General features: G+C 39.3%; 1 protein-coding gene across 2 annotated transcripts in view; it reads left to right on the top strand.

The window, feature by feature from the left end:
- The window catches only part of LOC117419745 (voltage-dependent L-type calcium channel subunit alpha-1C-like), a 342,930-nt gene extending 327,795 nt beyond the window's left edge, over positions 1 to 15,135 (top strand). For both annotated transcript variants that reach the window (XM_058986425.1, XM_058986423.1), the window contains 6 exons: positions 2,805 to 2,828; positions 4,590 to 4,718; positions 5,256 to 5,374; positions 6,024 to 6,127; positions 7,845 to 8,165; positions 10,958 to 15,135. In XM_058986425.1, coding sequence (XP_058842408.1) covers positions 2,805 to 2,828; positions 4,590 to 4,718; positions 5,256 to 5,374; positions 6,024 to 6,127; positions 7,845 to 8,165; positions 10,958 to 11,263 — 1,003 coding nt within the window. In that variant the 3' untranslated portion in view covers positions 11,264 to 15,135. The remainder of the gene's footprint in view (positions 1 to 2,804; positions 2,829 to 4,589; positions 4,719 to 5,255; positions 5,375 to 6,023; positions 6,128 to 7,844; positions 8,166 to 10,957) is intronic.
- Positions 15,136 to 23,492: the final 8,357 nt, after the last annotated feature.

The raw sequence follows: 23,492 nt of genomic DNA, 5'->3' as shown, positions 1-23,492 counted from the left end.
CAGCCATTCCCCTCAACCTAACAGTGCTCTCTAATCAGAGTTTACCCCTATTATTATTAGTACTGTTATTATTTGTATTGGACCTTTTCGTCCTGAAGTTATTTTTTAATTGATTAATCACAGCATGTGAACGTCGATAAATCACTTTGCTTTAATTTAATTTTTTTCATTTCAGTATTTTCACTGTTAAATTTTGAGTTTTAAAAAGTGGGTTTAATCAGGCTTTATTTCTGCACAGAATAGGGGGCATCTGGTTGTATTCTGTTATATTCTTAACTAATAAAACATCAACAGTTTTATATCCATTTAATATCTCTGCTAAAGCTCGCATTATCCAGTACAAGGAGGAGACATTTCACGTGCCTGTTGTTATTTTTTACATTTATTTATGTTTTTATTTTGTTTGATAATTCACTGATGGTGAAAATAGAATGTCTTTAAAAGGTGGACATAAAAACGAAATATTCTACAATTTAGCATTTACATTTCAAGTAAGCATTTAAATATTTAAGAACATTATCAATTTTGAATGCTTTAATAAATATTATGTTTAATGGTGAAATACCTTGAAAATACCTATAGACTGTGAAATGCCATGAAAAAAGCTATTTTTTATCGTAAAGAAAAAAAGAAATCCAGCATTAGTAATAGCAGCATCTACTGTTCAGCAGAGCAGACACCAACACCATCTTATTTCTATAGAAACACTGGCTGACCTAGCCTGTGTTACACACTGCATGTCTATGACAGGCAATTAGAACTGAAGGTATAAGCACCATAACACAAAATGATCAATTACTGTTTGAGTCATTTCAATAAGAACCCTTTAGAATGATTGCAGACTTTATAAAATGAAAAGAAAAGGGGACAGTAAATAATAATAATAATAATAATGATGACTAGAACTGCCAGGCAGTTTTTCGGCTTCCAAGCTCAGTACCAGGTGGAAATTTTGGCAAGCTGTAGCATTGCAGCACAAGTGTCAGCAACAGATCAGTTTTATGGAGCAGTTTCAATTCAAACTACTCCATTAGTTCATTATCTCACGATGCTTTATAACTTTAAACATCAACAATGACCCTATCTACACACTGTAAGGAGTTATAAGCTAATTTTACATTTAACCTTAAGGAGAGGTCAAAGGTCACAATCAAGGTAATTTTTAATAGAGCATAGATGGGTTCCTATCTGATTTCTATAGTAACCATTAACCTATATACACTCTGTAAGGAGTTATAAGCTAGTTTTACATTTAAACTTAAGGAGAGGTCAAAGGTCACAGGCAGGGTCATTTTTTGATCGAGCACATATGGTTTCCTATATGTATTCCATAGTAACCATTAAACTATCTGCACTTTGTAAGGAGATAAGCTAGTTTTACATTTGACCGAAGATTTTGAAAGGTTTTTAAAAAAATGCGTCAGGTGGTCATATTTTTTTTTTTCTTTTTTTTTATAAATTTAGTCGTTGCCAATTATTTTTATTATTTTCTCCCAATTTAGAATAGCTGACTCGGGAGGGCGAAGACGAACACACACTGTCCTCCGAAGCATGTACCATCAGCCGACCGCTTTTTTTCTCACTGCGGACTCACCATGCAGCCACCCAAGAGCTACAGCGTCGGAGGACAACGCAGCTCTCGGGTAGCTTACAGGCAAGCCTGCACGCGCCCGGCCAGACTACAGGGGTCACTGGTGAGCGGTGAGCCGAGGACACCCTGGCCAACCTAACCCTCCCTCCCCCCGGGCAACGCTCGGCCAATTGTGCGCCGCCCCCTGGGAGCTCCTGTCCACGGTCGGCTGTGGAATAGCCTGGACTCGACTCGCGACGTCCAGACTATAGAGCGCATCCTGCACTCCACGTGAAGCGCCTTTACTGGATGCGCCACTCGGGAGCCCCCCACAAACACCATTTTTGAAAAAGTCAATTGTATTGACACAGGGATGGTGCTTGTCAACTTTGGAGTTAATCAACTAAACTGTGTTCAACTAAAGCGGTTTTAAATTTAAGAATGAAACGTAGGTCTGGTTGCCATCTTGTTTTACAAAAGAACACCATTTTGCCATATTGAATACCATTGTCCCCAGGATGTCGCCTACCAAGTTAGGAGTTAGTTGGTTAAACGGTTTACAAATAGAAGCGGTTTGATGTTTGGGTGTGTTTTGGCGAATTTGGTGGCAGCCATTTTGATAGTAAAATTTATCACAGCAACTTCTGCTTTGCAAACTTGAAGCGGGTTTGATTGCTGATAACATATGCGAAGTTTCAGATCAATCGGTTCACCGGTTCCCAAGAAGAAGATTTTGAAAGGTGTTTCCCAAAAATGCGTCATGCCGCCATCTTGGTTGATTTCATCAATTTTTTTGCATCTAGACTGTAATCTACATGGGGTGATACCTGCCAAGTTTCATGTTGATTGGTTATACCATGTGCGAACAGGAGCAAGTTAAAGTTTTGGGAGGAAAAACGACAATAATAAAAAATAAAAAAATATTAATGATTTTTACAAGAACAATAGGCTTCCCAAGCCAGCTTGGAAGCCTAATAAAACAATTTGAAGGTATTTGTGCTTCAAATAATTTAAGATGGTTGATGAAAGTGTCTTGCTTTTGTACAATATTTAGCATGTACTCTATTATGTGTAATCTTAAGGCAAGTTGTACGATAACGCGATTAATCTTTTAAATGTCATGATTAAAGCCTTCTTAAGAGAGCCCATTATCTGCTTATTAAGTCTGGCCATTTTTCTTCAGTCTTCACTTTAATGAAACGTCCTCTTTCTGCTTTTGTCTTCCACCCTGCAGGACACGTTATGAAACCCTTGCAGGGTAGGTTTCTCTGATTTCTTCAGACAGTTCTAGTCTAATGATGGGGAAAGTCTGATATAAATACAAAAAAATGAGCAAACATGTTGCTAACAAAGTCCCACAGAGTCATGATTGTATCAAAAAAATATTAGTCCGGTCCAGTTTGCAGTGGATCCTCTCCTAGTCCTGGTGGACATGCTAAAGGAAGAGCTTTTATTAAGCGAGGGAGAATGTGATGAATCTCCTCCTAGCGGGTGATCAGTTAATAAGACCCGTACTTACCTCTCCACTAGAGGGCTTGAATGGTAAGAGGTTTCGTGTTTGAACCGGAAGGTTTGCAGTCCACATCCAACCCTTGCCTTCCCATTCAATTCAATGGGCTGATGCTAATTCATTCTAAGGCATGTAGCTCACACAGCTTTATGGGTGAAAGGAGAGGAGCGACATGGCTGGGTCATTGGTGGTTGGGTGTGGTCATTTTTGTAAATAAGCCCAGTGTGTCATCCAGTGTTGAATGAGGTTTCAGAGGACTAAGATGGGATTGCTGCCAATGCTCGGATGAGCTTTGTTTTTTTTCAGGTTTGAATATTCTTTCAAAATTGAAACAAATATTTAAATATTCTTTCATTTTGAATAATCTGAAAAGCAAAAGTATCATTTGTATCATATTACAGTTAAAAAAAAAATTCTATCAGCAGTGCAAAAAGTGTGGTTCCCCATCAAATAACCTGTATATAAATGGAGAGAAACTCTGTTCTGTACAGCAGAATGTATGTTATTTATTTCACATGGTTTTCTTTGCATTCTTATCTTTTTGATAGAGTAATTTATAAATTCTGTTACATGAATGAATACGAGCATGGTGATCTTTGCCAGGCATTTCAAGCAGTGTTTGTTTGAGTATTTGAATGTCTAAACCAGAGCCCACTGTCAGTATGGACTGTGTGTCAGTGTGGACTGTGTGTCAGTATGGACTGTGTGTCAGTGTGGACTGTGTGTCAATATGGACTGTCAGTATGGACTGTGTGTCAGTGTGGCCTGTGTGTCAGTGTGGACTGTGTGTCAGTGTGGACTGTGTGTCAGTGTGGACTGTGTCAATATGGACTGTCAGTATGGACTGTGTGTCATTATGGACTGTCAGTGTGGACTGTGTGTCAGTGTGGACTGTGTGTCAGTATGGACTGTGTGTCAGTATGGACTGTCAGTGTGGCCTGTGTGTCAGTGTGGACTGTGTGTCAGTGTGGACTGTATGTCAGTGAGGACTGTGTGTCAGTATGGCCTGTGTGTCAGTGAGGACTGTGTGTCAGTGTGGACTGTGTGTCAGTATGGACTGTGTGTCAGTATGGACTGTCAGTGTGGCCTGTGTGTCAGTGAGGACTGTGTGTCAGTGAGGACTGTGTGTCAGTATGGACTGTCAGTGTGGCCTGTGTGTCAGTGTGGCCTGTGTGTCAGGGAGGACTGTGTGTAAGTATGGACTGTGTGTCAGTGAGGACTGTGTGTCAGTGAGGACTGTGTGTCAGTGTGGCCTGTGTGTCAGTGAGGACTGTGTGTCAGTATGGACTGTGTGTCAGTGAGGACTGTGTGTCAGTGTGGCCTGTGTGTCAGTGAGGACTGTGTGTCAGTGTGGCCTGTGTGTCAGTGAGGACTGTGTGTCAGTGTGGCCTGTGTGTCAGTGAGGACTGTGTGTCAGTGTGGCCTGTGTGTCAGTGAGGACTGTGTGTCGGTGTGGACTGTGTGTCAGCGTGGCCTGTGTGTCAGTATTGACTGTGCTTCTCCTCGCAGCTCTGACTCCGGAGACAGCCGTCTGCCCATCATCCGCCGGGAAGAGGCGTCTCCCGATGAGACGTACGACGAGAACTTCAACGACAACGCTGTGTACTTCAGAGAGCAGAGCATGCTGTCCACCGAGATGTAGGCTTTCTAATAGTTTTCTTATTGGGTAGTCATTCTCACAACTGTTTACCAGCATTATTATCAGCGGTAGTGTATGATAGGCTACAATAGAGTACTGAGCTATTGTATGGTGCTTGCAATAATTCTTAGTGGTTCTGAGTGATGTTGCTCCAGTATTGAGTTATTATAACCTGCCTTTGTCGCTGTACTGATGTTTCTAATTCTGTGTTTACAGCAGAAGGGCGTAGTGGAGAGGGGAGGTGCCTGCACGCGTGTTTGTTACTCCTACATGTTTAACTCAGTAAAATGTTTATCGAGTTGTGATGGTCTTGCTTGCCTTCTTTTAGATACAAGAAGTTATTTCACAGTCTGGGACAGTGACTTATTTTCATGGCACTGATGGCTATCTGGCTACTTAGGGTGCCTGAAACATATTTTTTCAAACTGCGATTGGAAATGCCTACCTCCTGCATGCAAGTACCTAAAGTAACTGCTTAGCATGACAGCGTCGCTACAGTAGCAGATGTAAAGTGCTGATGTGTTGTGTGGTTTCAGGCTGGCATACGAAGATGAGGAGAACAAACAGCTAACTCCTATGGAGCAGGGTGACAGGAAGGAGAATGCGAAGGACTGGCAGTCCCCGACAAGAGCCTTCCTGTGCCCAAAAGCACTAGGTGAGACTGGCAGGCCTTGCAGAGAACCGGGCGGCACAAGGGCGCAGAAGGGTACTTCCCATTCCCAGAACCGCTGTTTAATTGCTGTCTATTACTGCAGTCTATCTATAGACTGTGATAGACTGGTATTTAAGGAGTGCACAGTTGAACGTGGCAACAGGGAAACAATGAAGGCTGATGGTATGATGTCATACTTAAAACTTTAGCTCTGTCTTGAGGACTGTTGTGCTCATTGTTATATGCCAAGCCATCATTAGTCAGTGGATAAAGTAATATTCTCATAATAAAACATTATCCTGGGAACCACTGAATTTAATGAACAAACACATGGGCATTTAATACAAGTATAGCGTGAGAATTATTTTAGCCCAGCTGCTTTGCATACTATGAGAAGCCATAGCTGGCAGCATGGGCACTGTGGTTGCAGTTGCTTGACCTCCCTGGGTCCCAAGATGTAAACACATACAGAAACAAACTCCCAGCTAAAATGAGGTGCTGTATACTTTATATTAAAAGCAATTTGGAAAAATGGCCAGGTGAGGTGATTTAACCCCAAGCTCCCAAGGTTTTCTCATCATTATGACCATGCAGTCCAACTTTGCAGCCCTCTAACCTGCTGCCAACGGTGTTCTGTGCTGTTGCTCTACAGGGAGAAGATCGTCCTTTCATCTGGAGTATTTAAAGAGACAGAGGAGCCACGCAACAGATGTGTCTCAAAACACTGCCCTACCCCTTCATCTTGTACATCATCAGGTAAGGAGGGGGCTTTTACTGTGAAACTGAAAACACACAGCATCGTCTACTGCTTACATGAGTGATGAGGCACAGTGAGGCTCACACACTGTGCATAGCAAACACATGGAAAGTGAATAGTTATAAAGAGCCCTGAAGTACATCGTAACCCATTGCGCTCTGGAGACCCAGTACTACATTTCATTTCCATCATAATCACAATCAATTACTAGGAAATGGTGCGGAAATTCATACACGCATCATTTATCTTGATTTATACAATGCTCAAGGTCGTTTCATCCAATTGAATCCCAGATAGACATTAATTTATTATGCCGCAAGAGCACAAACCTGCCCCAAGCCGTGTAATTATTCCCTCAAAACATGCAGTTATACTGCTAAACGAGCAGATATAGCCATACTGCCCCAGATGAAACCTACATCACAATTGAATTAAGCCCCTTTCACACTGGCACTTCTACCCGGGTCCGGACCCGGGTTCTGGCTACCCAGGTCACAATCCCGCGTAGTGTGAAACCACGTACCTGGGTAGTACCCGGGTTAACCCGGGTCCCAGCGACCCACCTCAGGGTGTGTGTTGACACGCTTGAGGACTGTGTGTCAACAATTTACTCAAAGCCTCCACTAGTGTTTTCTACTATTATAACAACCTTGACTTGCATAAAAAAAGGAAAAACATTGAGTGAAATAGCTTGCATCACTTGATTTTCAAGGTGTGGTATCCGAAGCATAATCAACAAGTACAGAGAAACATCATCTGTAAATGACAAACCCAGGACTGGAACACCCAAAAAGCTGTCTAATGAGGATGAGCAATACTTGAAGATAATATGCTTAAGGAATAGAAAGAAGACAAGCGTTGAATTGACAACAGAACTGGCAGAAGGCACAGGTGTCGTTGTCCATCCATCAACAGTCCAAAGCACCCTTGACCATTGTTCCATAGTCCAATTTCTGTTCTTGTGCATATTTGTGCCTTTTAGTCTTGTTCCCCTTTCTTAACACAGGTATTCTTGCTGCAACACATCCTTTAAGTCCTGATTTCAAGAGTGACCTTCGTACTGTTGATTTGATGGACAACAACACCTGTATCTTCTGCCAGTTCTGTTGTCAATTCAACGCTTGTCTTCTTTCTGTTCCTTAAGGATATTATCTTCAAGTGCTGTCTTAGCTGTATTCTATGATTTTCTCAGTCAAGTTCCATTACAGATGTTGTCCAGTTTAAAATGAACAGTTTCACATTGTTTTTAACCTCTGACCATCAATGATGCAGAACACAGATTAATTCGAGATGTCATTACATCTGCATTATACCCTCGGGAAAACTTTATTTTTGTTCACAAAAAGCTGACAAAATCTGCAATACTCATGTAGTAGTAGATGAACTAAAACCATAACAATCTAGCTCCCTGTGCTCTTAATATCATCTATTGTTCCATTTCAAAAATCTGTATTTTCATGTCTTATTTTACATTTACATTTAAGTACTGTCGAGAGAAATAAGATAATTCGCACAACCTAGGAAATAAAAAATAATATATTGCTTTTTCCTAAAGGAAACTAGTTTATCTTACTGCCAATAAGAGAAAACACATACTGTTTATTCTTACCTGACACCACCCGCTATGTCGTCTTGATTCTTGAGAATGACTTAGCACAGCCCATTAATGGTGGTAATGGTGAGATGATGGTTTGGTGTCCTTGTCTCCCTGTCCAGGCCTTAGCGGTGGCAGGACTCAGCCCCCTACTGCGCAGGAGCCACTCCCCCACGCTGTTCAGCCGTCTGTGCTCCACGCCACCCGCCACGCCCTGCACCCGAGGCCACTCCTACCAGCGCGTGCCCACCCTGCGACTGGAGGACACCAACTCCCACGAGAAGCTCAACAGCAGCCTGCCCTCGGTGAACTGCGGCTCCTGGTTTGCAGACAGCGCTAATGGCAACCCGCAGCGGGTACGGCCAGTCTCACTCTCCGTGCCCAGCCAGTGCAGGGACTCAGCACTGCAGAGCCACGGCAGCGCGTGCAGCCTGGTCGAGGCGGTAAGGAGATTCAGAGCAAATCACAGGTCAAAACCCATGACCAAAAGCATGCATTAATAATGCATGCTTTTTGAAAAGAAAGGCATATAACGTGTAGATAAAAATATTATAAATGCTTTAAAATAGATATTGTTGGAATATATTTGTTTTGCCATGTTATTCAAGGTAATAGTAGTAATAGGTTTGAAGATTTGGTACTGTTCATTAGGCTATAATGTAAAATCGCAATGCAAAAATAGGTGCTGATCGTCACCTAATAAATTGAGTCTGATTTCAAAACATCCATTGCAGTGGCAGATGGAAACTTAGCTTTAGTTTAGGCCAGTCATAACTTAAAATGTCATTTTTTTCTGTTTGTTTTTTGCAATGCATAAATGCATTTCAATTAGGCCAAACTTGTGCTCAGTACAGGGGAGACTGTTTTAATATCAGTACAGTACTTACATCATTTTACATCATGGAACACAATATTTTTGGAAATTTCTCTGAATCAATTGGAAATGGCAAAAACAGATATTGTGAAAACATTCTGATTATTATGTTTAATTTTGTTGTATATCAATGTCCGAGGCCAGGTTTTCTTCATATTTGACCTAGTTGACAGTATGTAGCATTGCATCCTCCTTCATTTCTGTCACTAGTAGATCAAGATCAGATTGATTTCATTGGGGACTCTGTCAGCCAGTTATGAACTTAGCGCTGATGGTGGAAGTCACTAATGAGCGTCCAATGCCAAGGAAACCAGAGGCAGCTTCTAAATTTCTGACTGTAGAAAATAATGTGCAGGCTGAACATGAAGGCTGTGAATACCTTATACTGTCATTGAAATAATGAGATTGGTGAATATATTTATAAATGCCAATTAAACAAAAACGTAATGACCTTTAGCAGATTGGAAAGTAGCTAGTAGACTGCAGATGGGACCGGCTGCAGCCCCAGTTTAATATAGGAATGAGATGAGATTATGTCAGTTGACAATCATTTCAGCTCGTGCATTCTTCAATGAACATTTTAAAACACCATGAAACTTGGTCTTCCAATTAAAACTTCCCTTTCCTTATTTTTTACCTGAAAAAAAACAACAATGTGTGTTTTGCAGCCATTTAGTCCTGCCTTAATAATGTTAATAGTATTATTGATGTTGATTTAAAAGTGAGTTCTGATGTTTCTTAAGAAAATGCACAAAGTCCTTTTCTTAAATTAATAATAGGTTGATACATGCAGGGAATCATGTCCCAAGCACAGAACAGACAGATTCCAAATTCTTATGACTTTACAAGATGTTAAATACCCCTTAACACAGGGTGCTTCCCCTCCCCTGTTTCTGGTACGTAACCAATGGTAAAGTGACCCATTAATGGGTCTTGGTATTTTTACGTGCCCCCTACCCAACGCCTGAATTTCAAAGGGTCCTTTGAAATTCAAAGTAACCAGATCTTATCCTGTTTCCCCAGACAGACTGGATGTTGGTGTGTGAGATTACAGAGGGAGAGATAGTTAAGGATTTATTCCTTCTTACTATAACAAGAGAATTGTAAAATGGTTAAGAATGTCCGCCCATGTTGTTGCATGATCTGAATGAGATACTTAAACATGAAGGAACAGAAAAGTTCAGAAATGAAAGTAGTGTCTGTGTACCCCAATTGAGATGTGTTCAAAAGATGTGACTATATGTCATGTGCTGGGGTAGCCTTGTAAATAGCTCCTCAGCAAGAAATGACCATTTATGTTAACCAGCTATTGTTGTGTTTATTATCTTGGTTGTTTCAGTTTTGTTTTCCGTCAGATGCCAGCAGTTGTTCATTGTAGAAGGTGCCGTTGATTCATTTAACCATCTTCTCAAGAATATGTAACTTCAGATGACATTACCACTTGCTCCCACTTCCTCTGCTAATCCTTATGAACTAACCGTGTATAGGAGATTTCTGAATTTAGTCACTCAAGTGTATGGAATGTGTGCTGTAAACAGACAGATCATTTAAACCAAGCAGAATAATATCTGCTGTTATTTCTCTGTTCCATGTTACAAAATTTATAGTCTGAGATGTAGTTAGCTACTGCCTTCCCCGAGTCTCCTTCCACTAGTACTAGGCTCTTAGTTTTTTTTTCTGTAAATCTTCCTTTCTCAGTCTCTTGTGCTCCCCCTTTCCACAACAGACCTGCTGCCTACAAATTTAAAAAATAAAAAAAATTCCAAATATATTTTTTAAAAACTGTACCGATACTGCACTAATGCAAATACAGAGATTATAATAGATATTCCTTATTGATCGCCTTGCTATAGCAATATAAAGCATCCCAATTTGTTATATAGATTTACCTTCCAAAAATTTGGTTGACAGAGGAAAATTGATAGGTTAGGTTCAGGGGGACTAAGACGGCGCATTGTGAGTGGATTTTTATTTATTTATTTATTTATTTATTTTTAACGAAAACCTGGACTTATTGGTCACATGTTTCTGGCAATTCACAGACAGACTACAATTAGCTGTAAACCCAGCAATTCTATTGACCATTGAGATGCTGGGAACCAACGAAGTACAAGAAGCTTGATAACATGCAAACTCAAGCTGTGCAACAAAATTGCTAAACGTATTCTTTACCCATTAAATTTAAATATCATTCGTAATTTATATTTTTTTCAATGTGTAAAACACCCAGTACACAGCTTATCTGGAGCGTTGCCTGTATCCAAAAAATAGTTTAACCAATTGTAAAAAAAAAAAAACAGCCGTGGTGGGAGGGTGTTTGCACTACTGACCTAACCCTGGCTGATGTTCTTTCGCCCCCAGGTTCTGATCTCAGAAGGACTGGGTCGGTACGCCCATGACCCCACCCTCATCGAGGTGACCAAGCAGGAGATAGCTGACGCCTGTGACATGACGATAGAGGAGATGGAGACCGCTGCTGACAGCATCCTCAACAGGAACAGCCAGCCCAGCCCAAACGGCAACCTCCTGCCCTTCATCACCTGCAGGGACCAGGGAGCTCAGGGGGAGCAGAGCGGACTGGAGGAGGAAGAGCAGGGGGAGCAGCGAGACTGTGGGGTATCCGAGGAGGGCCTCAAGGACGACATGGTTTGTGACAGCAGGCTGTAGAGAGAGGGCTTCAAGTGGCTCGGGTCTTCTCTATTTTTCCTCTGCTTTTTTATGTTATGGGTTTGTTTCAGAAGTGCCTCACAGTTGTTGTGCTCTTGAAGGTGGAGAGGGGGAGGGCTGACTGAGGGGGGAGGAGGAGACAATGGAATGTCTGGTTTATTTATTTTTTTGTCAATGAGGAAGGTACCAAATCAGCTCTTGGAGAGTTCAGGAGTTTGTTTTTTGGCTGAGGTGCCACTTCTGGAAGCTGCACATTCTGTACGAGAACCTCCTTTTCCTTCAGAGCTGCAGCAGAATAGACACTTTCAACAGATTAAAAGAAAAAAAAAACAATGGAAGATTCAGCCCCCCCCCCCTTCCTCCCAGCACCGTATCAAATAAAGTTCCTCGGAAGAGGGGGTAAGGGGCTGCTGCCTCCTGCTTTCTGAATCACTCCCCTTTGCTGTTTCTAAGGCAACACACCCTTTGTCGGGAGGGGCCTACCAAGTCAAAAGGGACAGCTTGTTGTGCTGCCAAATACCTCGACTTTAATCATTTTCTATTTTAGTTTGTTCTCTTTTGTTTTGTGAAATCAGCCTTTGCAGCCAACTGAGTGACAGGAGAAGTTGGGAAGGGGTAAGGAGAGGGGTGGGGAGTGGAGGTGAAGCTGTATGATTGGCCTGAATCGATGCTGCAAGCCCATGTGATTGGAGAATGTATGGTCTTACCAGCCAATCGGGGCATGCAGCCAGACTTGCATAACATTAAACAATAGATTTTTTTTTGTTTATAGATATGTGTGTGTGTGTACAGACTGGTTGGCAATACCATCTTTGCAAGTTATCTGTATCAGTTTTCTATTTTTGTTTGTTTTAACGTCAACGCTGCTTTGTTCTATAAACAGTAATTTTTCATTTAGTTCATAGTTAAAAAGTGTCACACTTATTAGAACGGAAAACTAAGAGAAGTTTACTTAAGAGCTTTCCACTCGCCCCCGTCCCAGAAGACTTGCACCATGTAGCTAGTATTGTGTGTTTGAACAAAGTCAAACCCTATTATAAAACTAATGTGCCATATTTGCAGTTTGTGGCATGTATGATTGTGTGAGAGTTCAGCTGTAAACTCATTCTGTATGTACACGTGTGTGTGCGTTTGGTGTGCGTGTGCATGCATGAGGTTGTAAGGGTGTGTGTGTACGTTCCACAAGATATGCAAAAACAATGCAATAACATTTGGGACTGTATACAAGTCTCAAAAAATCAACTGTATAAAAAAATGAAAAAGAAAACTATTATAGATAATATATTCTCAGAGTAATTGTTTTATTGAGTTGCAAATCTTTTCATTGAAAAACCTGTTATACTTGAAATCAGGTGTGTTTCAGTATTTTTAAAAAATGATCTTGTGCCAAGCAATTCTTTTTCTTATAATTACTGAATATTATTAATATTATAGTTATGTTTATTTAACTCACTAGTTGTATATTTCATGCATGAGATTCATTTTAGTATTTTAGTGTGCCAAGTTATACCTTTGAACGTTTAAGTGATTTTGTCCGTTATGGGGAGAGAAATAAAGAAGGGTCTTTTTTGGAGGGTTTCAACACTATGGACATATTTTATATAAACTGATTTTGCATATCTTGTGTTCATCTAGTTTCTGTCTTCTAGAACTCTTCAACTCATTAGAATGTCCTTGCTGTAGATCAAGGACAGGGTGTCCATTTTGGTATGGGGTTGAAGGGGTCAGGCTGGAGGAAGGACAGCTACACGGGCGTCTGCTTGCCGTACCTCCAATCGCTCTGCTGGCAGACCAGGGATTATAAATATTAAGTCTATGGGCTGAATTTTGATCAGGAGAAGAGCAGACTCTTATACCATCTACACCACTCTCAGCAGTCCAGCTGTCTTCCAGGTTTGCTTTTGTCTGGCTGGGACAGCATCTGTGTTGACCTGCATTTAAAGAGCCAGTGCATACAGCTGTAGATATTTCCATCATTAATTAATCATTAATTAATTAATGTCACAATTTACTCACCAGAAATACAGTTGGAAAACAAATTACCTTTTAAAACTGAATCTAAATTATTTCAAATAGGGTGATTTTATTTCAAAACGAAAAATCAATGTACTACTTACGGTTCCAAAAAAAATAAATTGAACAGTAGTTTTGTCAAAGTCTTGTGTGCTGGTCCATTTAAATACAGGTCAACACAGAAGCCGTTTAGCCAGACAAACGCAAACTTGGAAGATTCCAGCTTTGCTGGGTTCTACTGAGAGTGCTGTTCATGGTATTAGTGCTCATGTGGAGTCTTGTTCGATCTTCAGAATTTGGCCCTATAGATTCTAAAAAGGAAGTCAATCAGATACTGAAATTGAGGGCCTCACCATGGGCTCTCATAATTGGCAGCTCATCAGTAGTGTCTACGAGGGTCCAGGCATTATGTATATAATAGCCTTGTTTAAGCCAGGGTTACTGTACTTCTCCCATTGTATCTCTCTCTTGTGTAGGATTCTTTTGTGTTTTGTTCGGCCATCGTTATTTGTATCCTTTGTGCTTTATCCATCATGATACAAACAATTGTACAAAACCTGAAAGTGTAGACAAATGCTCCCACAAGAATTCTAATGTTTGTCTGATTTTATGACTGCTGTATTCTTTGTACTGTGTCCAGTGAGAGAAGACTACTGACTGGTGCCTGATCTCCTTTGATCTGCCTGCACTTTGTATCTGAAGAGTGATGAGGCTCTCTGTTTATACAAGGTGCCAGACAGTGCCCTTGAGTGCATGAACTATTCCTGGTGACGAGTTCAAGGATGGATTTTAGAATAAGGGCCTCAGCTTTTTAGCCATACATTGTTATTTTCAATGAAAATAATTTAGCAGTTCAAGGGAGTTTAGTAGCCCATTCAAATATAGAGAGAAGAATAAATGTATTTGTAATTGAAGCAGAAAATAAAATAGAGAATCACACAGAACGCACAAAACGGAATGACTGAAAACGTACAATCCTTTTCGGAACTTTAAGTGAACAGTTTCTGCTTATTATTAGTTGCTTAACAAAGCTCCAAGAACGTGTTGGAAGAGCAACTTGGTACCAGTCTGAAATATCACAGCGATCTTAACGAATGTGTTCTTCCTGTTGTTTAGATTATTTAGGGTCTGTTTCAGTTATCACATCCCAATGACTTTTTAAAAATACAATTTAAAGCACCCCTCCTGCCTCAGAGTCTAATCTTCAAGTACATTTGGTACACCAGAGTACAAACATTAACATTACCCACTACAACACTCTGCCCCTAGTTGAGTTAGGAAATACACATTCATTCTAAGTGGTATTTATTACTGAAGTATTTATTTCATCTACCAGGGGAGTGTTGCAGGGGGAGAGGTTACTGGTTACACTGCTTATGTTGGATGCGATGTAACAGGACGTTTTATTCGAAGTGAGTCAAAGTAATAAGCAGAATATGTTAGTTACTGATATTTCAAGCCCAGACCGAGATTCCTCTATAGCAAAGTTTTAGTCATCACAGTCCCAACGCACAGCATCCTGTGCAAAAGCATTCTTATACCTGATTTTCCTGTCGCTCCCCTTCACCCTCCCGTCGAGGTGTTCTGGGTGCAGGATGTAATTCAAACTCTGCTGAACTGTTCACCGCAATAGACTTCAGAAATGCGCTCTGATGTTCTTCAGGTGACAACAGCCATTCTATTTTTGAGCGCAGCCTTTTTTTGGGTAATGGGGACAGGTTTAAGTAGTTTTGACAATTATAAATATATGTATTCTGGGCTCATTTATAAAGCTTTTGATTGTATATTTTTATATGAAATTTTAAAGCAGTGATCACCAAGGCTTAAAAATAGATTTTCTTACCACTTGTTAGAATTATGCACAACTGTATTTAAAATATATATATATATATATATATATATATATATATATATATATATATATATATATATATATATATATATATATATATATATTGTAGATATGCAGATTTTTAAATACCATAATGTAGCAAAATAAAATCTAAGCTAATTGGTACCAATCACTTCATGTGAGGTCATTTTCCATTGCCTGGCCAAATGCCTTACTCCGGTAGACCATGTGAGCGCGTCTGACCCAGGAAGTAAAACTGCACCAGGAAGAGAAATATAAGGAAAACTATTAGCATAACCCCAATTAATGTAAAGAAATAAGCAAATAACAAAAATATCTGTAAGGTAAGGAACAATATTTTAAAGCCTTGGGTATCTCTACTTTCAATTATTTTGAAAGTCACAATACAGCATTCCCAGATAAAAACTGTATTTTGTTATTTTATGAGAAATTCCTACTTAATATACAGTAGAAGGGGGCATTTTTTTCCATTATTGTTTAGCCTCACCTACCTGCCAGTGTAGGAAATAGGGATTATGGGAAACATAGTTCTTTGAGATTGAATACTCAAAAAAACTACAGCTACCACTGTCCTGTGCAGTGTGGAGAACATTGCTTGATCACTTTGATGGTATGTTTTATTGCAGTTTTTTTAAAAATCTGTGTTTACCTTCAAGGGAAATAAAAAAATTACTTACAATAACGAATTCCAGGAAAATCAGCAGTTGTAATCTGGGAGTGCTGCTATCGATGTTTTCAGTTTTTATGGTCCATGTGACTTGCTTTTGTCATATCTGAAAACATTTCTGCACTAACACTTTGCTAGTTTTAGTCATTTTTTTAAATAAATATTATGCCAAAAGGAAAATACAATGGAGTTGTTTTCTTCACTGTACTTTAATTCTACATTAAGGTAGCTAAAATAGTAATAGCAGGGCAGTGTGGCTTATGTCTGAATTAAGGTTTCTTTAGTGGAAATGTGCTAGCTGGCAAAACCTTGTAGTTATAACCTCCAAGTAGTCAAGCTTGGATTCTAGTATCTAACACTAAAATGAATAGCACTTGGCTATTTTAACTATTATAAGCCCTTTGTCTGTAATATAACTTCTACTGCACATATATACAGACCTACAGAACATGTACCATTGAGAGAAATAAACCCTTTATCTGCCTGTGTTAGTGAGGGTCCAGGCATTGTTGTTGTTATATTGGGCCCTGATTACCCACATGTAAATACTACATTCTTGGTTTCAGTGAAGAATATTTCTTCTTGGTCTTTTGGGAGAGTTTAGTGTGATTGTGGTGTTGTTGTTGTTAGTAGGCCTTGAATTAAAAATATAATTCAAGGCCTACCACAAGTCGCAAAGACAAACAAATGGAAATTGAAAGTAAAAGAGGAGGCTGCATACGGTGCAGTATATACTAGAAATATATCTGCTTGTGCTAAAAGGTGGGGGTTGTGGATATTCAGCTCAGTACAGTGGATGAAATTCACGAAACTGTGTGTGTGTGTGTTTTATCATCACTGTGTGTCGTATGTGTGAGCTGTTCACATCACTTTGGATTCATGGCATTGGGTAATATGCCATTTTCACATTATTAATGGAATGAAAGTGGGAGGAATGGATAAATGAATTTGGTTAAACGCTGAAGTGCACACTTTGGTTAATGATCATTTTTATTCACTCTGTTAAACAGGTAGTCAGTGTTGAACCCCTTCATTTAAGTTAAATAGCCAATTTTAATGGTTTATCAAATTAAATGGCATTTAAGAGTAAAAGTAAAATGAGTCAGGTGTCGTTTTTACAGAAAGTGTGATTATTGCATACGTTTTTTTTTTACCTTACTACATCAGTGTTACAATACAGAACACACCCTTCAGTGTATAAGAAACGCATTACATTACTTTTGCTGTGTCCCGTGTTGTCCGTATCTTAGCGTTATATTTTTAAACATAATTGTATTTAACTTTTTATCATGGGGATCATAAATCACCTGGGGAATACATTTCTCAACATTTACTCAGGAACGTTCAGCAAGAGAAAGCGGTTTATCCAGAATAAGTTCCCTACTGCAACAACGCTGATTTGGATACCATTGCGAACGTTCCAGCGTAAAAGTTGAAGGAGTTCCTCAGCTGATTTACTTTTGATGTGTGAATAAAAATATATCTCTGCAATTCGGAGAACACGGAATACAGCAAAGGTAAAGTAATGAGTTTCTTGTAAAAACTGCAGGGGATCTGCAATACATTTGGTAGGTAGTGCATTAAAGTTGCCTGTGCCAAAAAGTTGCTTCCCATTTCTCACGTTATTTTTCACTTCAGAGACTCACACTTCCATGTTGAGCAAGCCATGCTGTAGCCAAAGGAAAGAATTTCCTCTTGTTCTTCCTTAATTCACAGACTACTTACGACTTACATCGAGCTGGTGTGTGTGCTAACTTAAGGAAAGGCATAGTGAATCCGTTGTGTCTTTTCCATAGTTAGCGTAAAACTCCTCGTCAAGGAAAAAAGATACGAAGTCTCATTTGTTCTTGTTTATTTTGCCCACTAAATGTTTTTCTTGAGAGAAACTAAATAATGTTTTTTTTTTTTTTCACAAAAGTATTGACACATCCAGTCGACAACAATGTCAGCTTTTCACTTGTAGTGTTTCTGTGCATTTAATCACCACTGTAGTTGCTGTTGGCTCTTTCCTTTCTGCATTCTGGGTTAGCTGTGGATGTATGAAACAGGTGCCCCAAATATTATCCCCCCCCCCCCCCCCCAAGAACTGAGGACACTTAAAATACAGTAGTCATATCGATATAAGAAAAAAGATTACTTGCCATTAATTGGGGAAGCGAAATAGAGAGCCAAAAGAATGGAACCATTTTCACAATTTGTGGCTGTGTGATGATGTGGTAATCCCAAGTGATTGTGTGTTTTTTCTTTGTTTTTTTTACTGATTTCTCTTGAGGTCAGGTTTCAGGTATACTGTGGATTGATGGACGGGTTATTGTCCTGGCATGGTCTGTGATAAATGGAGATATTGAATCTCAAACGTTCACCTGCCCTTGTTTACACAAAGGGAAGGGGTTCATCTCTATGGCATTGTTATGTTTTTTTTTGAGCTGATATAATTTCATCATCTTTTTTTTATCATTCTCTTTCATTGCAAAAAATTAAATATAAAAAACTCAGTCACTTTTCTACTCTTGTTTTCAAAAAATAAGAAAAAAATTGAATAAAAAAATAGTTGATTTGTAAATAGGCAATGTACAGTTTGTAACTGTTACTGTCAGTCTGTCTTTGGTGACAGAGTCTGTCTTGCTTATAACGCACGCTACCGTGAATATAAAAAAAAAGAAATATATATTTAGACTGTATGGTCCTTTAAGCAAGTTTTAAATTAATCTCTGATGTATATTCCTGTAACATTGCATTTTTATCTAAGGAATGATGTTATTAAAAAATTGCAAATAAATTGTATTTCATGATGCGTTCTGTTTCCTGCTTTGTTTGTACTCCTTTTCACAGATGCTTTCTAGTTTTACCAAGAAAAGATGGAATTGTTGGTAAATCCCTAAATGGAAGAATGTTTTTGCTGATTGTTATTTAATAAGCAAGGCGACAGCATGATTAAGCGTTAGAAAATGTATTTACGAGAATTATAGTATAGGTGTGGCCCAGGATCTCCTTTCCTAAAGGTGCAGCTCTCGTATGAGGTGAAGTCAAAACCAGTAGATGTGACCCATAGACCCCTGAAAGGGAGATGCTGGTGCAAAGGAGGCATCGGGGAGGACCAGGAAATTAGAAAGATCTCATCTAGAATATTGTGCAGTTCTGGTCATCTCGCTACATAAAGGATATTGCTGCTGTAGAAAGAGTTATTCTGGGTTTAAAAGGAATGTCATGTGCAGGCAGGCTCTATTTAGTCTTGAACAAAGAAGACTATGCAGCGATCTGATTCAAGCATTCAGAATTCTAAAAGGTATTGACAATGTCGACCCAAGGGACTTTTTCAACCTGAAAAAAGAAACAAGGACCAGGGGTCACAAATGGAGATTAGATCAAGGGGCATTCAGAACAGAAAATAGGAGGCACTTTTTTTACAGAGAACTGTGGGAGTCTGGAACCAAATTCCCAGTAATGTTGTTGAAGCTGACACCCTGGGATCCTTCACGAAGCTGCTTGATGAGATTCTGGGATCAATAAGCTACTAACAACCAAACGAGCAAGATGTGCCGAATGGCCTCCTCTCGTTTGTAAACTTTCTTATGTTCTTATAAAAGAAATCTTTATGACAGAAGAGAAGTCCCAGCTTTTAAAGGATTGGGATAAACCAATAAGGGAAGAAACGAGGCTGTCATCTCGCCTCTAGAACATCGCCAAGCCTTCATTAAAAAACATGTTGAAATGCTGTTAACGTATCAAAGGTAATATGTTAACAAGAAGCACTATGAACAGCATGACTGTTATTGAATAGTCACAAACAGCACACAGCTCTCACACAGGTCCGGTGGATCACATGACTCAACTTCTGACCACCTACATTTGAATAGATTAGATTTTCTCATTTTTTTCTTGCATTATAAAACTGCACAGACTGTACTTTTTATATATTTTGTCAGATTTAAACTGGAGGTTCTCTACCCAACTCTGTCTGTGTCAGTGCTGAGTCTTTAAATTAACCCCCCTCCAGTCCTCCCCCAAACCAGGTGCTCCACAGCGGATGTCATGGAGCTGCTGGTCCCTGGAGAGCAAAGGCCAGCCCAGCAGATGTCCACTTGAGCTCACCAGGCACCTGGACAATAGGGGCCCTTGTTGTGAGGTGAGGTGACTCAGTCCCTACAGACATAATGAACTCACAGCCAAGGTACCCCCCTGACTGTATCACCCTGCACACCACATGGCCGTGCCTTTTTCCAGATGAGAATGTACGTGTATTTATTAGGGCTGTCACTCGATTTAAATTTTTGATTGGTTAATTTATGGGCATTAGTTGATTAAGTGGTAGATTCATCCCTGCACATTTTTAATAAAGGTAACAATATTATATTGGCTGTCCTGCATAAAAATACATTTTCAAAACATCTATAGAATCTAAAATAAAATAAGACTTCTCAAAGCTGATTGCCAGAAAGTGAGGAGGAAGAAACTCACGGCATGATGAAAAATCAATTGAAGAAGGTGTACAGTATATGCAACACGTAATCCCATCACATTTCAATTGAAGGTGTACAGTATGTGGAACACGTAATCCCATCACATTTCAATTGAAGGTGTACAGTATGTGCAACACGTAATCCCATCACATTTCAATTGAAGGTGTACAGTATGTGCAACACGTAATCCCATCACATTTCAATTGAAGGTGTACAGTATGTGCAACACGTAATCCCATCACATTTCAATTGAAGGTGTACAGTATGTGGAACACATAATCCCATCACATTTCAATTGAAGGTGTACAGTATGTGCAACACGTAATCCCATCACATTTCAATTGAAGGTGTACAGTATGTGGAACACGTAATCCCATCACATTTCAATTGAAGGTGTACAGTATGTGGAACACGTAATCCCATCACATTTCAATTGAAGGTGTACAGTATGTGCAACATGTAATCCCATCACATTTCAATTGAAGGTGTACAGTATGTGCAACATGTAATCCCATCACATTTCAATTGAAGGTGTACAGTATGTGCAACATGTAATCCCATCACATTTCAATTGAAGGTGTACAGTATGTGCAACATGTAATCCCATCACATTTCAATTGAAGGTGTACAGTATGTGCAACACGTAATCCCATCACATTTCAATTGAAGGTGTACAGTATGTGCAACACGTAATCCCATCACATTTCAATTGAAGGTGTACAGTATGTGGAACACGTAATCCCATCACATTTCAATTGAAGGTGTACAGTATGTGCAACACGTAATCCCATCACATTTCAATTGAAGGTGTACAGTATGTGCAACACGTAATCCCATCACATTTCAATTGAAGGTGTACAGTATGTGCAACACGTAATCCCATCACATTTCAATTGAAGGTGTACAGTATGTGCAACACGTAATCCCATCACATTTCAATTGAAGGTGTACAGTATGTGTAATCCCATCACATTTCAATTGAAGGTGTACAGTATGTGGAACACATAATCCCATCACATTTCCTCTGAATCAGTTTTGAGAAGCCTGTTCATATTTATTTATTTTTTTCTGGAATAGTTCACGGTAATTAATCTAAACAGACACACAGCAGAGAAGCAGACATAATATATTATTGTAGATCAGTAATAACTTAAGTAAAAATAATAAAACAACAGAGATATATATTCTAATCCAAGGCTGTCAATGTGGCATAGCCAGGTCCTGTTGTAGGAGTACCAGGGTCTGGAAAGTATGATTTCAGAGAATACAATGGAAATTTAAAATGGTCAAGTCAAGTACATCATTTTTTTAATAGTACCTGTCACATTAAAAAATAGAGGGGTATTTCAGCCCCTAGTGTGCATTGTTTAACTTGGACCTTTTTGTATAAATTGTTCACTGCATTTCTTTAAAACATCACCCGTTTTTTAGAATATCTTGACTCCCTCTCTACAGCAGTTACTGTTCATTGAGCTTGAGGTAACATTTAATAGGTAATGCATGCGTCTCGCTTGCGATTTACAGGCTACTCCCACAGTCAGTGCTGCCAGATTGGCAGTTTTCCAGCCAAATTGGTCTTGTTTTGAAAGCATCTTGCGGGTAAATACTATTTGGTGGTTTAGTTATTTTTATCGTGCATGTTCTTTTTCTATTCATTTCTATTGTTACGTCATAGCCAGCGCAGAACTTCAATCACCACAACGTCCTGTATAGTATATCACGTCCTCCCCCTGTCTTTATTCTGGAGCTCTGCATCCAATAAAATTACGAATCACACAAGCGCTGTTATTTTTTATTCGTCACCAATTTCAGAACTGTACATTTACAATATTTTTTTTTTATTATTATTTTTAAAGAGTGTATCTGCCGACAGTTCTGAACAGTTTAATTTTACACGATAGTTTGATGTTTGTTCGCGTTTGATCTCATCAGATTTTTTTTTTTTTTAAAGAAAACGGTTCTGGTACTGTAAATTGTGAGAAAATAAATAAATAAATAAATGCATCGTTTATAACATTCATTTTTTAAAATAAATGTGTGCACTTTTTTTGTATATATTAAATCTTAAATGTAGTGCGGTTTTAGGCTGCTTTAAAAAACACAATTTGGCTAGTACTTCATCAGCATTTTTTCTAAAAAAAAAAAAAAAAAAAAAAAAAGTTGTTCCTATTAAACTTTAGTACTGTGGTTTCAATAGAAGTTCCTAATGTCCTCTTCATTGCATCCGAAGGACGACAGACTGAATCGTACAACTGTGCAGGAATTACTAGGAGATGTGTGTGACTTGACTCTGCAAACATTGACAATGCGTGTCAGTTATCGGAGACAGAGACTCCGATTCGTGTACCGCATCAGTAGTGGAGACAGAGACTCCGATTCGTGTACCGCATCAGTAGTGGAGACAGAGACTCCGATTCGTGTACCGCATCAGTATGTTATGAAGAATTCCGTTCCCCCATGGAAATCAGTTTCCCCTGCCAGTACCTCGTTTCGTCTGAAAAATAATAATCGGGCGAATATAGACTAGCCCTCACCCCTTAACCTTCGCCAGACCATCTGATTTCATATATAGTACAGTAAGCAGGGGAAACTGATTTCCATGGGACACCGAATTCTGCATATAACACCGGCTCGACTACACCACTGTGCACTGTGTAATTTAACTTGAGTGTTATATTACAGTACCGACTGAAAGATACATACAGAGGGTACGCTTTCACTATGTTCAGCTTCCTTGTTTAGGGTGAAATGCTTGTTCTCCTCTATCAATCTCACGTCGTGGTGAAATTAATAACAAAAATGGCAAGCATAAAAAGTGTACTTGTGTAGGCTGTCTGTCATTCCCTTATAAAAGGTTCCCGTAGTAAAAACATGCATGTAGCAACGTTTAATATTAAGTCCCAGGCCCGTTTTGTAAAGCATATTTTAACAAGGTAACCCCTGCATAGTATAACCATCGGCAAAGAATGGGATACGTGCAAAATTACCGTGCAAAGTTGGTATTTTTGTATTTATGAGATGCGAAATTTAAAGGCAATTTGTTCAATTTGCATCACGAAAAAATATTTTTCAAACCGAAATCAAAATAGAAGTAGGTTAGTAGGCCTACTATCAAATATCTTAAGAGCAACCCCGCTGTAAAGGCGTGTTTCTTTCAATATATATTTTTAAACTAATTAATCCCCTGTTGTCGGGTTTATTCTAAGAAGAAGAAAA

Source organism: Acipenser ruthenus, chromosome 14 (assembly GCF_902713425.1).
Source record: "Acipenser ruthenus chromosome 14, fAciRut3.2 maternal haplotype, whole genome shotgun sequence".
Taxonomy (NCBI): Eukaryota; Metazoa; Chordata; class Actinopteri; order Acipenseriformes; family Acipenseridae; genus Acipenser; species Acipenser ruthenus.
Note: the sequence above shows the minus strand (reverse complement) of the source record. Positions and strands in the feature narration are given on the sequence as shown.